Source organism: Clinocottus analis, unplaced genomic scaffold, assembly GCF_023055335.1.
Source record: "Clinocottus analis isolate CAN_PGR_092001 unplaced genomic scaffold, fCliAna1.0.p SCAF_7, whole genome shotgun sequence".
In the NCBI taxonomy this organism is placed as follows: Eukaryota; Metazoa; Chordata; class Actinopteri; order Perciformes; family Cottidae; genus Clinocottus; species Clinocottus analis.
This window is the reverse complement of record NW_027176229.1, coordinates 457,640-472,283: the sequence shown is the minus strand read 5'-3', so window position 1 is coordinate 472,283 and position 14,644 is coordinate 457,640. Positions and strand designations below refer to the sequence as shown.

The window sequence follows — 14,644 nt, the reverse complement described above, 5'->3', positions numbered from 1 at the left end:
CACATGAAGCATAGACTTCTATACAACCAGAGGAGTCGCCCCCTGGTGGTCAGGAAAGAGAATGCAGCTTCAACACATGAAGCATAGACTTCTATGCAACCAGAGGAGTCGCCCCCTGGTGGTCAGAAGAGAGAATGCACGTTTAAGGCACTCTTCAAAACAAGAGGTTGTCAGTGTCATTGTGACCTCACATCCAAGACATTCCCCTAAGGTTAAAAAAAGAGTGTTGGTGAACATTATGCACATATATGCAATATATGATTTAAGTATTTGTGTTGTTGTGGTCTTGTCGTGGTATACTTTTATGCAAGACAGTTTTTCTGTACGCAAAGAAAATAATTGTCGTTTAACGATAAAAAAATGAATCAAAATAAAAGTTTCAACTCCTCAGAGAAAATTCTCTCGTAGATGGTAATTTATTTTAGAATATGGAGAGTAATCCTCAGGAACACTTTTGCATGATGCTCAAGGAAAAAGACAGCAGAAAAGATGCCAAACAGGAAGTGGGGAGAGTATTATGGCTCCCTGTAGATACAGTCCAATCTGCAATATGAGCATTCAAACGCGTGGAGGTTACTTACGATGTTCATGAGCGTGAGAAGGTAGTTCTGCACGTGCTCCTTGCCGTGGAACCGAACCACCGAGTCGTCGACTCCTAGCAGGATTTCAATATTGTAGTCGTCCTCCCCGGCGTCTCGGCGGCGGCGGCGGCTGATGCTTTCGTTGACCTTGCGGGCGACAGAGTCCAGGCTCTGGAGTACGTCCATCTCTGCATCTGTAGAGGAATCGAGACAGGGGACGAGGACGTGTTAACAGGAAGTCTTTAAACAAGTAATCATACCGCAAAGAAATTACTCCTGCATAACACACAAGAGCTGCTATTGAGCTTTCACGTTGAAATGACTGACTGTTGGTTGAATAAATGACTTTTGGCTCAGGAAAACTGTGAAAGACATTTATTGTCCCACAATTTTCTATCATTTTTAAGATTTTTTTAAAAAGACAATAAGCAGTCATCCCCAACGTTAATTACCATAATTGAATATAAAAAGTATATTACACATAAAATGGCCACACAACACTTGCTAGTTTTTATAAATATGTTTTTATTTTGCAAGTGAAACAGTTTGTTTTTTATTCTATTAGTATTAAAAAACTATAATGCAGCTCTTCAAACACAATTAAGGCCGTAAACCTTATTAAAGAAATATATCAACGAAGCATTGATAGTAATCTGAATGTATTTTTCCTTCAGCCAGAGTGGCAGAAAACCACTGCCGATTCGTACAGTAATTCAAATTCTTCTTATTCACTTTTGTTGTGTGCATTCAGACCCATGCGTCACAGTAAGTATGCAACATACTTGAGTTGTTGAGTTCATAGAGTTTAAGTGGGCAGAAATAATGTCTCTTTGACACCGCTCATGGCATTGAAACTGGCAATTTTTAAAAATTATTTTCATACAAAAGCCATTGCAAATTTACTGACCGTAACAGCGCAAACAAAGGACATTTTTTATAATCTACAGATTGTTCATTCCGGTTGCATGAATGGGACATCATAAAGCAAGTTCATGTCTCCACTCGGATCAGATTTGAAGTTCTCTCTGCACTTCCTGACACTTTCTAAGTGTGTTTTTACCGTTGAAGCAGCGTGTTTAACCTCCTCCACTTATACTGCTGAGCTTGCCACAGAAGGCCGAAGGCTGTCACTGTGAAACCTCTCACTGCCGATATGAAATCCTTCACCCGGCGTCTTCTGTAATCCCTTTGCGAGAGTCTTCATTGTACACTTTGCGTTACAGTAGGACGCACTGAATGCTTTGGCGAACAGCAGGAGAGTTTGTCGTAAAAGCCAGCGGTCGAGGTGCAGGATGAACAACTGGGTGGGGAACGTCTTCCCATGTGGATGTGTTGTTAATTAGCTGGAGCTTGTTTCTTTGGTTTGGTGTCAACCAAAGTGTTTTTTCTTTTCTAACCAAGTTTTCCAACCCCAAAAAGGAGGAGTTACCCTCAAAAATGCTGCGAAGATATCAAAAACTGACTTATTGCATGTCACCTCAGTAAATCTAAACATTACAAACAACACAAAGGCCAAAATGCAGCCTGCGTCAGACGAGGTGAAGCTTGTTCTCAGCCGAGTCGATCGCTGGGAAAAGCAGTTGTGAATCGCTTTTACCGGCCGTTTAAGAGCAGGGAGGAGTCAGATGTTTACAAAAAGTGCTGAATCGCTGTAACCACAAGAGGTCTTTGATCAAAACAATCAGTCATAAAGGAGCGCAGAAAATATAAGACCATTGATAGACAGACAGACAGACAGACAGACAAACAAACACACACACACACACAAATGCATGATCTCTCTTTCAGCGTCTGAACCTTCAGTGCACTTACGGTTGTTTATCAATTTTCTGAGGCCTTCTCTGTCATTACAAACTTTCACTCCAGCACAAGCTTACTCATGATTACAATCTACAGTTCAACAAATTGAAGTTTGAATCTCATCAATGTTCCCATCGGCTAAACAAATTACCCCAAAGTACTGACTGCTTTTCACAGCCTTCTAACAAAAAACAAAATGAAATCCATTTTACATGGTGTGAATATGTAACGTGTCAAAGAATGACATTTACTTAAAATTCTAATTTCCCTGTAAGAAAGCCGCCAATATTCATCAGCGGGAACAAAAATGTTTGACTAATGCAACATGGTTTTGTGTAGTTGTTTCAGCATGGATCATGTCTAGCTGTGTGCTTGCTGCCCGTGTTCAAGCTGAGTACTTCTTTATTCAAACTAAAAATATTCTGAAGGCCGGAGGGGTCATCTTTCAATTCGTCGATGTCCATAAACCTCCGCTTGTAGTCCTCAGGAGAGATATTACAGGCCCTGAACTAGAAGAAATGGGTTCACGGTGGTTGAGTCGGCCCATTTGCAAACAAACCCAAGAAATAATAAGAATAATAATAATTACAAGAAGCTGGTGTGTGAAAGACGCTTTCAGTGTGCTCTCATCCTGCCATGTTTTGGCAGCGAGGGATGATTGAAAACTAATTTCCTTCCAGTAACAGCAGTTTTAGCCAAACGTGACGAAGAACGTGACAGAGACGACAGAGGTGATGAAGAACGTGACGTATCGGCGCTCGGCAGTAACCTTCTCTGGCGTTGAAGCCGGTCAAGATCACACGGAGGATAAGATGAAAACAAATGTCATCCACATAGGGTGAAACTGCGATGGCAAATGCTTGGGAATCTCAAGCCATGAAATGCACAAAAAAACGCAGGCCATCAAGAAAAAAATTCCAGGGATGTTTAGGGACAGGGCCGGTGATTGAGTGGAGAGGGAGCTAGAATAAATAAGAAGAAATGGCTGCCACCTCAGCTGTGGCCCAGGCTCCTACAATGTTGGGATTGTGCATTCCTCCCCTCCGCCGCTCCCGTCATGACACAGGCATTCTTGTGCAGCACTCCCCCGCCCCGAATAAACACGCTTTCTAAGGTACCTACTTCAAACGCACAGGACTTCCCCTCAGCAGCGCTCCTTAAGACCACTAGTGTGCTTGAGTCGGTGGCCAGCACGCCCCTCCTTCTCCTCCCTCCATCCTCTATCCTCCACCTCGCCCCCACAGCCCAGTCCCATGGGAGCCCCACCATGCAGCAGCAGCAGCTCAGGAGATGGGAGTGGCCCCATCCAGCAGCCGCCCACCCGCGGCAGCGAGCAGCAAAGGTGGCACCGAGGCCAGCCAGAGAACGGCCGCGGGCTAAAAATGGCACAGAGGCCGGCGACTCGTACGTGCTTCAGCCCCGGAGTGGAAATCTACCGTGTCTGCTGTCCACACTCGCCGCTCCCGCAACCTCATTAGGAGAAAGGACGCAGATGGATTGCCAGAATGAACCTGAGCGTGGTAGAAAACAAAGATCATTTTGCATGTGTTTGCTCAGATCCAATTCAGGCAATTTTCTCCTCGGAGGATGCAGATCTTTATGTTTTTTAATTGTAAATGTTAATACGTCCGACAGCAAAAAGATGTTAATTCATGAGGGAAATCCCCGACGAGTATTCAGTGTATTACAGCGACAAGCTGCATTTCTATTTTGTTGCGTTAAAATATGTGCTGTAATCCTTTTATCTGTTCCTGCCGTGTAGCAATGCAGTGGGATTGGCCTATATACTGGAGCTCTCCTGGAGAGACTTGTACGGAAACGCACATTTAAAGTGGGGATGGGAATATATACGAGAGCTACTGAATGTCATTTGCATTATGTGGATTAAATAGTAATGGTTAAATTTAAAATGTGACAAGAGAGGGAGTTGGATGCAGTTGTTTTGTTTGAGAAATGATGTCACTGGCACCATTGATGCTATAATACATTGTTTTTATGACGGAGGACCTATGAGTCTTATGCTGCGTTCAAACCAAAAGATACGCTTTACTCTCTCGACCACATGTGGTCAATTCTCTTTATTTGCGCCGGAAAGGGGGCGTGGCTTATCGGCGTGGCTTATCTCCGTAAAGACAGTTACTATTTCCTCCATGCACCATGGAAATAACCACAAGTTCTGCTTTATACTGCGAATGATGGCCGCTTCCAGCGCCACTGCAGGGCGACCGGCAGCAGTTTGATTCAGCATCGACAGGACAGCGCTGATGACGGCGGAGAGCATTTCAACGCTGATTGGCTTTCGCAACTCAGTGTCACGCAAATATTTCACAAGAGTCCGAACCGCTTATCCTGTTTAGGGTCGCGGGAGGCAGGGTTCACCATGGATAAGTTGCAAGACACATATCACACGGCACATATAGAGACAGACAACCATTCACGCTCACATTCACACCTAAGGGCAGTTTAGAGTCCAATTAATCTAAGCTAGAAACGGCATGAGTCTACATTTTGACACAAAAAAAATACAGATGTTTGCACTAGTGGGAATGTAGTACATTGTGGAAGTAATGCAGTGCTCCTTTAATTTAAATGGACCACGGATGTATTAATAAAAAAAACCTTGGTACCACTCGACTTCTTCGATGTCTGGACTGTAGGAAACACACTCCACAGTGACTCACTGCCAGACCTCGCTGCTCTGCGGCTGATATCTACATACATTTGTCAAAAAAATGCAAAACTGCTACTCTGCCACATCTTACCTGTAGCACCTTTATCTTCAAAAGGACACTTTTTAACCCAAGCTTGAGCCTGATGAGCAGTAAGGAGCTCTGACAAGAGGAGCTTCAAAGATCAGAAATAGCAAATTTCATCAAAACTGTCGTCGCAGCACGATGCATGCTGCGACATAAGCAGGTGCAAGCCAAATAGCTCCAATTTCACGCTGGCTTTCCCAGTAAGCAGATAACTGAAAATGGGCTCAGGGTGTCATCTCATCGACTGTCAAAATGGCGGGATCACGGGTGCCACGGAGAGCACCAGAGCATCGACTCCGAGCGTTCAAAGGAAACCAAAAGGAGCCACATCACATGTTGTGAGTGCGACCAGGTGGATCCTGGTTCTGACTAGAGCACCTGGCGTTTGGGTTGGGAGATATATAATAAGTATGTATATTTATTTATTTTCAAACCCTTTCCAGTCAGCATTGCTGAAAGATAATCCTTTCAAATATGCATATGCTCAGAAGCATGTTGTCTCCGCTCTTCCTCCGCAGTCCTTTCTTCTTTAGTCCCTTTTTGTCTGCATTGTGCTCTTCTGAGAATGTGAGAAAACACAGGATTGTTTTTTGTTTGTCGAGCATAATAATTGCACGTCTGGTGCGCAGAGTTTTAGAAAAGAAGACCAGAGTGGAACTTTTTAAAAACTGGACAGACATGGAGGGCTTCAGTCAAAGTGATGGTCACTAGAAGCCAGTCAGAGCCTCGTCAGTCGTGAGCTTCTTGGGTGAAACCAGTGGTTCTCAAACTGTGGGGCGCGACCCTCTAGTGGGTCGTGTAGTATGAAGTCATTCCTCAGTTTCGTTTTATCTCAGTCCCTCTCTCATTTTGATGAAAGTAGTGACAGACAACATTTCTACTCCAAAAACAATAATACAAAATTTGGTTTTAGACATTTATTTACATGTATCTACAATTTTATTCATATATTTCACTGCTTGTGTCAACCTAAGACTCTCAATAAACCAATTTCTAGCACCAAAACCATTCGACCACATGAGTAAAGTTTTGTTTTCACAAGAGATGTAAAGAACTTCCAAAATCAAGATTACATTTTTCAGCTTTAGGGTCATATTTTCTCTTTACACTTTTGCTGTTTTGTAATTGTAGATGTATTACATGGGTGTGTATCACATGGGTATGTATCACATACGCAAGTGCTTTCAAAAGTGGAATTTAAAGAACCTTTAGGGCCCAGAGGATTAAACAGTTTAACTGTGAAAGAAGAATAAATTCACCAAATTCAATACATAAGACACATCATTATTGTGTATCTAAGATATGAAATCTTTCATTAGTTACCACAGAAGCTCATTCCTGCCCCAAAAAAAGAACAAACTGAATAAAAAGTTAAGTAAAAAAACACATCAGTTTTGTCTTGTTTTGTTATTCCGTATTTTCCATCTATTCTTTTATTTTTCTGGCATAAATGGATCCTGTTTAAAAATAGCACCGAGGGGGTTGAAGGCGGATGATGATCCCTAAATTCTCTTGTTTGTGTCTCACTGAAGACGTTTCTAAAAATCTAAATTGACCATTGCCTTAATTAACTCCCTTTTATTTATTTACATATATCAATTGTTCTCATTCCCGACTCATCAGATACTCTTCAAGGACTCTTTGGCCTCAGGCAACACAACTACTAGGTTTCAAGAAGTGTGTTTGAGATGCAACGTCCGTTACGCATCTTAAGATCCTTTTTACTTTCTGTTCCAGGAGTCAGGACTAAACACGGAGAGGCAGCGTTCAGCTTTTCTGCTCCACTTATCTGGAACAAGGTCCCTGAAAGCTGCAGGTCTGCTGAGACCTTCAGCTCCTTTAAATCCAGTTTGAAGACTTTTCTGTTTGCTGTTGTCTTTAATTGAACCAGATTCAATTGCTGCATCTCACTACTGCATTTTATTTCTGCACTGCAACTTTTATTCAATATTGTTTTTGATATTTTTAATGTTTTAATGAATGTTCTTAACTGTAAATCCTGTTTTATTCTGCATTATGTGTTGATGCTTTCAAACGTTTTATGTCAAGCATTGTGAATCGCTTTGTTGTTAGGGTTGTCACGATACCAAAATTATGACTTCGATACAATACCTGCCATAAATATCACAATACTGATACTTATAATACGATACTAGAATTCGATACGATACCATATATACGATAGTGGCATATTTATCTATGATAGTAATAAATAAAACATCTGTATGGTTCCCTTTTTGAGCAGCTTGTTTCTGCCCAGCTTTTTGAACACTTGACAAAAGGCATTAATATTAGTATTAGCATACAGCAAGATATTAATGAAAACTACATGGTGCCATCACAGCATTGATTATACACAGCTCTGCAGGTCTATTGTCCGGATGACTGTGTAGCTATTTCCATAAGTATGAGCAATTGTAGATAATAATACTCCATACTACTACAAATAATAATTTCACAAATGTGTGTTTGAGGTGAAAAAAAACTAAAGCTATCATATGGGTACATTAAAAATTGACACATAATTAAGGGGTAATTTCTCCCTTTTATTGAAAAATGCACTTATTAATAATCTTGAACTAATTAGCTCGAGATCCACCCTCAGGCTCCACCAGCATGTCACCAGTTTGCATCAATTGTGTTTCATTTGGTACACATTTGTGTGCATTCTGACCTCATGATAATAAATGCTTGTAGTCAAACGAGGCTATTGCTACTCGTGGCTGTATATGGGTGAGCTTGGGGTTTTTCATGTTTATAATTACATTTGCTTACCTATCGTTCATTAAACTCTTTAAAATGTTCGGGCTGTCTGCTTGAAAGCTGCTTGGCCATGTTTGACGTGTTACCTCCCTTTGTCTGCGTTGCTTTAAAGCACGTTTTACAGACGGGTCTATCGGTGTCAGTGGGCTTTCCCTCACAGTCTGCACTGCATCCAAAGTATCTCCAGATTACACTCCTGGCGTCTTTTTTTATACAAGCAGAGGACGGTCTGCAGGAGCTCCTGAGCTCCAGCCATGTCTTCCCCGATCAGAGCGCGCTGGAGCCTTAAGCCCCGCCCCTCTGAGCTCCGTCTCCATGCTCTCTCTGCATGCAGCATGAGAGAGAGAGAGAGAGAGAGAGAGAGAGAGAGAGAGAGAGGGGGAGAGAGAGAGAGGGAGAGAGAGAGAGAGAGAGAGAGAGAGAGAGAGAGAGAGAGAAAGGGAGCGGAGCAGTTTAAAGGAAGCTCTATTTTGAGAAAGTATCGATACTTAAAATATGCAAAATCGTATCGTTTTTAACGTACGGGTAGCGCGGTACTTTGCTATTATCGGTATTCCGTGCAACATTATTTGTTGTTGAAATGTATTTTACAAATAAACTTGCCTTTCAGCAGTGGCGGACCGTGCATTTTCTACGTGGGCCTTCTGTGGCATCAAACTACAACTGAACAACCTAAATCACCTTATTATGACGCCACAGCTGAAGGCTATTAGTTGTGTTGGTTGTTATTAATCTGTTACTAGTTATTATTGATCTGTTGTACATTCCTGGTACTCAATAGCAGAGGCGCCTTTAGGATTTTGACACCTCCGGGACTTAGCCTGCAGGAGTAAAGCAGCTGACATCTTTAGACATAGAAACCCTCTCCACATACCCTACAGGTCTCTGCTCTTCTGGACTGAACTGAATTGAGGCATTTCATGAAAAATAAATAAACAAGATGGTTCGACGTTAAACCCTACCGTTAACTTTAGCTACTTTCCTCTCCATAAGAAGTGCAAGCTTAATTATTTTTAGGTACACAATTCTCACACACTACAATTGCATTAACAGACAGATGCTAATGATACCAGAAAGTGTTTTCTTCCCTTGTAATATCAACTAGCAGCTCCATCCCTCTAGTAGTTCCAGCTGCAACACTCTTTTCGAAATTATACATTTTTACATAATTTCTATTCCCATTACCTCTTTGATTCATGACCTCCTTTGGGGGAAAACATTGAAATCTTTTTTGTGATCTTGTTGTGCAACTACCCAAAGATCACAGCTTGCTGTTGTCGAGTGCGCCTGCTGCCTGACGCTGCTGTTTTGGGTGAATGTAACTCCTGACGAGTCTGAAAAATAATTTAAAAAATCATCTTAACATAAGAAAAAACGTGGCAGGTGACCTAGTTATTTGGCAGCTAGGTGGCAGATGCTCATTTCATTTCTTCCATTGACCAATAATGCCATATCGGTCAATGCCAACGACCAATAATGGCAAAATAATAACGAGGAAGGTTGGGGACTGTTGTAAATAACATCCCATCGTGCCATCATACCTGCCCGGGGAGATTGGATTTAGCAGGGCTGCTAATCTCAGGAAGCTAGTGATATTGCACTCGTTTTAAAAAAGATTCGAGCCCAGAGGCAACTCTTTTTGCTATAAAAAATTAGCAAGGAGCACTACAGCTCCATTTGCTGATTCTATCAAGAAAGTTGGCGACTCTGACAGCCCCACTCAGCAAATCTCCTCCAAAGATACTCCACACCAAGAAAAAGAAAATCATCCTCAGACTGAATACACACCGACTGACTGACTAACTTGTTTTCTGTCAGAGCTTTTGATAGTTTTGTCAGGAAGTCATCAGGTTTCTGACCAAAATATAAAAAAATACAGACCCTGCCTTTCTTTTTCACTGTCATCGGTTTGACCTTGCTGTCACTTTAACCATGAAATGATGTCAAAGTGCTCGGGGTGTGTGGAACAAGCTGACAAAAGGGTCAAACAGAGCACCAGGTTCCTTCACTGGTGGCCATGACAGCATCACGTTCCCTGAGCTCATGAGAAGAACTGTAATAGAGAGGTCTTTCAGGAACATTCAATAACTCAAATAGCCTTAGTTTAAACACAATAGCCAATGAAAAGCAGTCTCCACCAATAAATCACAGGCATTTGACACTAATGTCTGCTCGGTCAGCTGTAACACTGCAGCTACGGGTCGAGTGTGGCGGTTGTTCGCGGGCGCAGAACAAGTAATTTACCCGTGGAGTTTCCTTTTCTTCCCAGTTTTCTCCATATGGTTTGATTCATAATCAGTGCGGGTGAGGAGAAGAAAAGAATAAAGAAAAGCAATGTGTGGCCAAAGCCATTATTGCCACAAATCTTTCCCGCTTGACATCTCATTTTCCAGTCGCCCTGAATAGTGTTTGTAATTTGTTAGCCGTGGCTACACAATCTCAAACCGCCTGGGGCCAGATGTGGCTTTCACTGGAGCATCGAGGGCCTTAAACCAGGTGCACAAGACCAATAATGCCACCTTAGCATTGAATAGAAAAACTAAATTACCATCATTTCCATCTTCATCATTCTACCAGTAGCGAGGTGTTCTGGAGCTGCAGATGATTCAGTGCTGGCAACTTGCTTCTTGTCATGTCAGGGATTGTTTTTTTCACTCCCCGGGGCACATACGACATGGAATAATTACCCCCAGATTTTATACATTGCTTCAGCCTTTTTCTTTCCTCCGCCCCTGTAGTTGAAAAGGAGCATTGACAGCAACAACAGCAGCAGCCTAATTACCAGCAGGAGAAAAGATGCTGGCTGAGGCGGCGCCCTGCGCAGGGGAGGCGGCGCCCTGCGGAGGGGAGACGCCGCGCTGGTTCGTGGTTCTGTGTTGGAGTGATGTGGAGGGTTTTAAAAGCTGCATTCTTCTGAAACACTACTAACAGACTTGTGGGGGTTTAGTCATTCCAGTTACGCACAGCCCTACTCCCACTGGATTATTAACCTTTTGGAAACCATGCGCAAAAATCAGTTCAGACAATCTTTTGGCATAAAATAAGTATTTTGTTTTTTTCATTTTTGAACCAAACGACACAGTTTTTTGACTGAAACTCCTTCCTAAGAGGCCAAGGCTTTGTTTTATTGTGATTTTTGTTCCAGATTCTGATTCTTGAGGTCCAAATCTTTCCAAAAAGGCGTCTTATTGACTGCTCCACGAGACATTTTTAGGGAATCTGCTTCATATCATGCTGGATGTTCATAGTTATGATCAAAATATCTTTTAAAGGGGATTTTTTTTGCAAATATATTTTTTTTTCACAAGACTTTGCTGAACAAATACAAACAATAAACACAAGTATTGTAATTAATTTGGGGTTCCTACTTAAACACAGGGAAAAACATTCAAACACAGAGAAAAGGAGGTCTGGAGCCCAAATTGGTTCCACAGTTTTCAACGGGTTAAAACACTACTAATGACTTCTAAAGATGTCTTGGCTGCTCTGCCAAAGAAAAACATCCTTTATGGTAAAAAAGCTCGTCGGTGATGCTTTTACCAACGAAAACCGTTACTAATGCTGCACCTTGTGATATATTACACCACAAACTAAATAATATATATTTGATCAACTTACTGTACTGCTTGCAAAAGTTCCCGTTCAAGAGAAGATTGTTTAACGTGTGATGTAAAGGTGGAGGGGAGTTACAGCTAGATTCATCTGATATCGTAAAGAGTAGTTTTACACTGGTGTTTGGCTACTTCAGGGGTGTTAAACTCATTTTAGTTAAAGGGCTGAAAGTTAAGGGGACCACCAAAATCTAGTAAAATCAGTGCTCCAATCAATTGTCACTGTGGATCAGTTAGCATGTCTGACCTTTTCTTTTTAATTACATTTAGTTTTTATTATTATTATGTTAGTTAAAATTTAAACTTTTTTTTTTTTTTAAACATTTAAAGTTAAAAAAAGAAAGATTTTTTTTTCCCCCTATCATTTCAACAGTTTTCCAGCAGGTCGGATCCGTATGTTTGACACCTTCGGGCTACATCTGTGCACTACTGTTTGTTTAGTTTAGTGTTCTTAGTTCATTTAATATGATCATTTTTTGTCTGTCCGTCTGTCTGTCTGTCTATCTAGACCTGTCCGTCTGATGATGTGGTGCTGTGCACATGTTATTGATCTGAACTGTCCCCTGTACCTTTATGGAGCCTCTTAGCGAATACACAGCTCACTGGCTTGGTGTCACAGCCCACAACTCACACAGTAACACTCTCAGCGCTTATGGATTTTTCCCTCAAGACTTGTTGGAGCGAAAACAAAGAGTAAATATTGAACATTTGTTAAGTCATTTCCGAAGAAATGTGATCGTCCCTCTTTCGTCCACTGTCTGTAGAAAGCCAACTGGTTGCTCAAACGTTCACCCCAACAACTGTCAATGCCAATAACAAGCGTGACCTGCTGCCCTCCACCCCCAACTACGACTATGAATCAATATTGCTTTCGCTGACGAGAACAACTGCCAGACTTGATGGATAACTGTGTTAAAACACCAGCTGTCCAGGCAAGCAAGAGGGCAAGAAAGTGAACATTTATTTCAAATATCTTCTATTTTCCTTCAACGGCAGGGAGGAGTTAGGGGTCTGTTCACATGCAGCGTTTTTTTGGCGGCCTCAAATCCATTGTTGTCAATGTAGATGGACAGAAAACCCCCTGAAAGGCGAGGGCGACGCCTTTTAGCAGTCCCACTCGGCTCATCCCAAAGGTGACAATAGTAAAAGCTTTTGTAAAGCTGCAGTCTGCATCCCACGTCACGCGACAAGGAAAAACCTAAATCACAGCAGGCGGATATCTTTCCCTTCTTCTCGCAGTCAAGGGTAAACATACGAAGGAGATCGTATTCGGTTTCCCTTCCTTCATTCTTTTTCCATCCCGAGGACACCCGGCTGTGAGGTCACCCAAAAACTCACACAGATGAAGCTACCGTGAGACATTGATGATGCTGAAAATCTATTTCTTTACTTTATTCACGAGTTTTCATCACCGTCGTCTCCCAGATCAGCTGACATGTCCAGTGACACAGATCCCAGTCCAGGGGTCTATAAATAAGACAGACCTGTCATCACAGAGGTCATGGACGCCAAAACAAAAAGAGTGTTAACGAGACAGAGGTCTTCAAGTCAAACTCACAACGTGCAACAGGCCGGCCATGTTTTGTGTGTATTTTGCCAAGCGGCACATCAGACACACAAAGCGAGGGGAAGCTACACACAGATGGCGCCTTATGTAAAACACATTTTCACTCCCTCACTCTATTTCACTCAAACGAGTTGCCGTAACATTTGTATGATTATTTTTTGGCCATTTTCATGAGCTGCTTCTCGAATCTCTTTACAGTGGTCCCTCGTTAATCGCGGGGGATACGCTCCAAAAATAACCCGCGAAAGACGAAAGCCGCGAAATAATCAGCTTTATTTTTTACCATTATTATACATGTTTTCAGGCCGTAAAACCCCTAAACACACACTTTTACACACTTTTCTCAGACAGGCAATAACACTTTCTCACATTTCTCTCTTATTTAAACACTCTTAAAGTTCAAACTTTTGCGGATTTAAAAAAATAAGCCCAAACATGTTTCACAAATTTCATTTTAATGATCAATCTACGAGGTTCTGACGCCGCTCCGCTGCCTTTTTAGCCGAACGTACTCTGACAAAGATTGACAAAGGGTGTACAGTACAGTCCCTCAGCCAATCAGGACGCCGAACACAATGCTCGTTCAAATTGTAGCTGTAAAGAAAAGGGAAAAAAATAAATCAAATTTAAATCCGCGAGAGGTGAACCGCGTTATAGCGAGGGACGACTGTATTGTGAAAATATCCACAGAGTTGACGGTCAGTAGGCAAAACTGATTACATATTTTTGTTTTTTAGTAAATCAACATCTAATATTTACTGGAGTGAACAGACCAAAGTGGTAGCCGAGCGTGCGCCGATGCTTCTACAACGACTCAATTTGCACGCTCGTGAGCCGGGAAATAAACTCACGGAGACGGCGGAGAGACGGCACTCCCCTCAAAGAGAAAACATAAAGAGAGATCCATGAGGAGGAAAAGCATTCCACCAAAGTCAAATATCACACATCCATTTCAGTACACAGTTGCATTTCCATCATCTTTGATTCATCTTTGGTGTATCCAGTCACACGGAGTGATTTGAGGAATACATTCTGTTGAAAAGGGCAATGATGGCGGCGAGTCCGAAGGCCTTTTTTTTGCCCCCTCACCGGAAATTGATGTAGGTCACAATAAGCCGACTGCGGATGTTCAAACCTGTTACAGACAATTCATAATTACGAGCCACAACAAGTGATCCGCGCGGCCGCATTGAAGAGCCGTCACTCATGGAGACGACGACTGACAGGGACCGCTGGCCACTTCTCTTTCATTTACTGTTGACCTTTGCATTCAGAATGTCTAGAAGAGATTTTAATCGTTGGAAAATTGTTTACAGCAGCATTGGAAAATCAGAAAATGTATACTGTGTATTTATGAACCCCTGTGGGCTTTACGCAGCGTGTGACTTGTTATTCGTGTTAACTCTCTGACACATTTGATCTTCCCCGAATCACCTTCCAGTTTTGTTAATGTTCCTGTTAATCTTCATTACCAACTAATCATGAATGTCATTTTTAAAGCAACAATACAAATTCTTTACGGGTCCCAACTCATCATCTGTGAGTATTTTCTGTTTTTCTTGATCT

At 42.0% G+C, this 14,644-nt stretch overlaps 1 protein-coding gene across 2 annotated transcripts in view; it reads right to left on the bottom strand.

Moving 5' to 3' along the window:
* The window catches only part of adamts3 (ADAM metallopeptidase with thrombospondin type 1 motif, 3), a 150,945-nt gene that overhangs the window by 78,890 nt on the left and 57,411 nt on the right, over positions 1-14,644 (bottom strand). For both annotated transcript variants that reach the window (XM_068605151.1, XM_068605150.1), the window contains one exon: positions 582-775. In XM_068605151.1, coding sequence (XP_068461252.1) covers positions 582-775 — 194 coding nt within the window. The remainder of the gene's footprint in view (positions 1-581; positions 776-14,644) is intronic.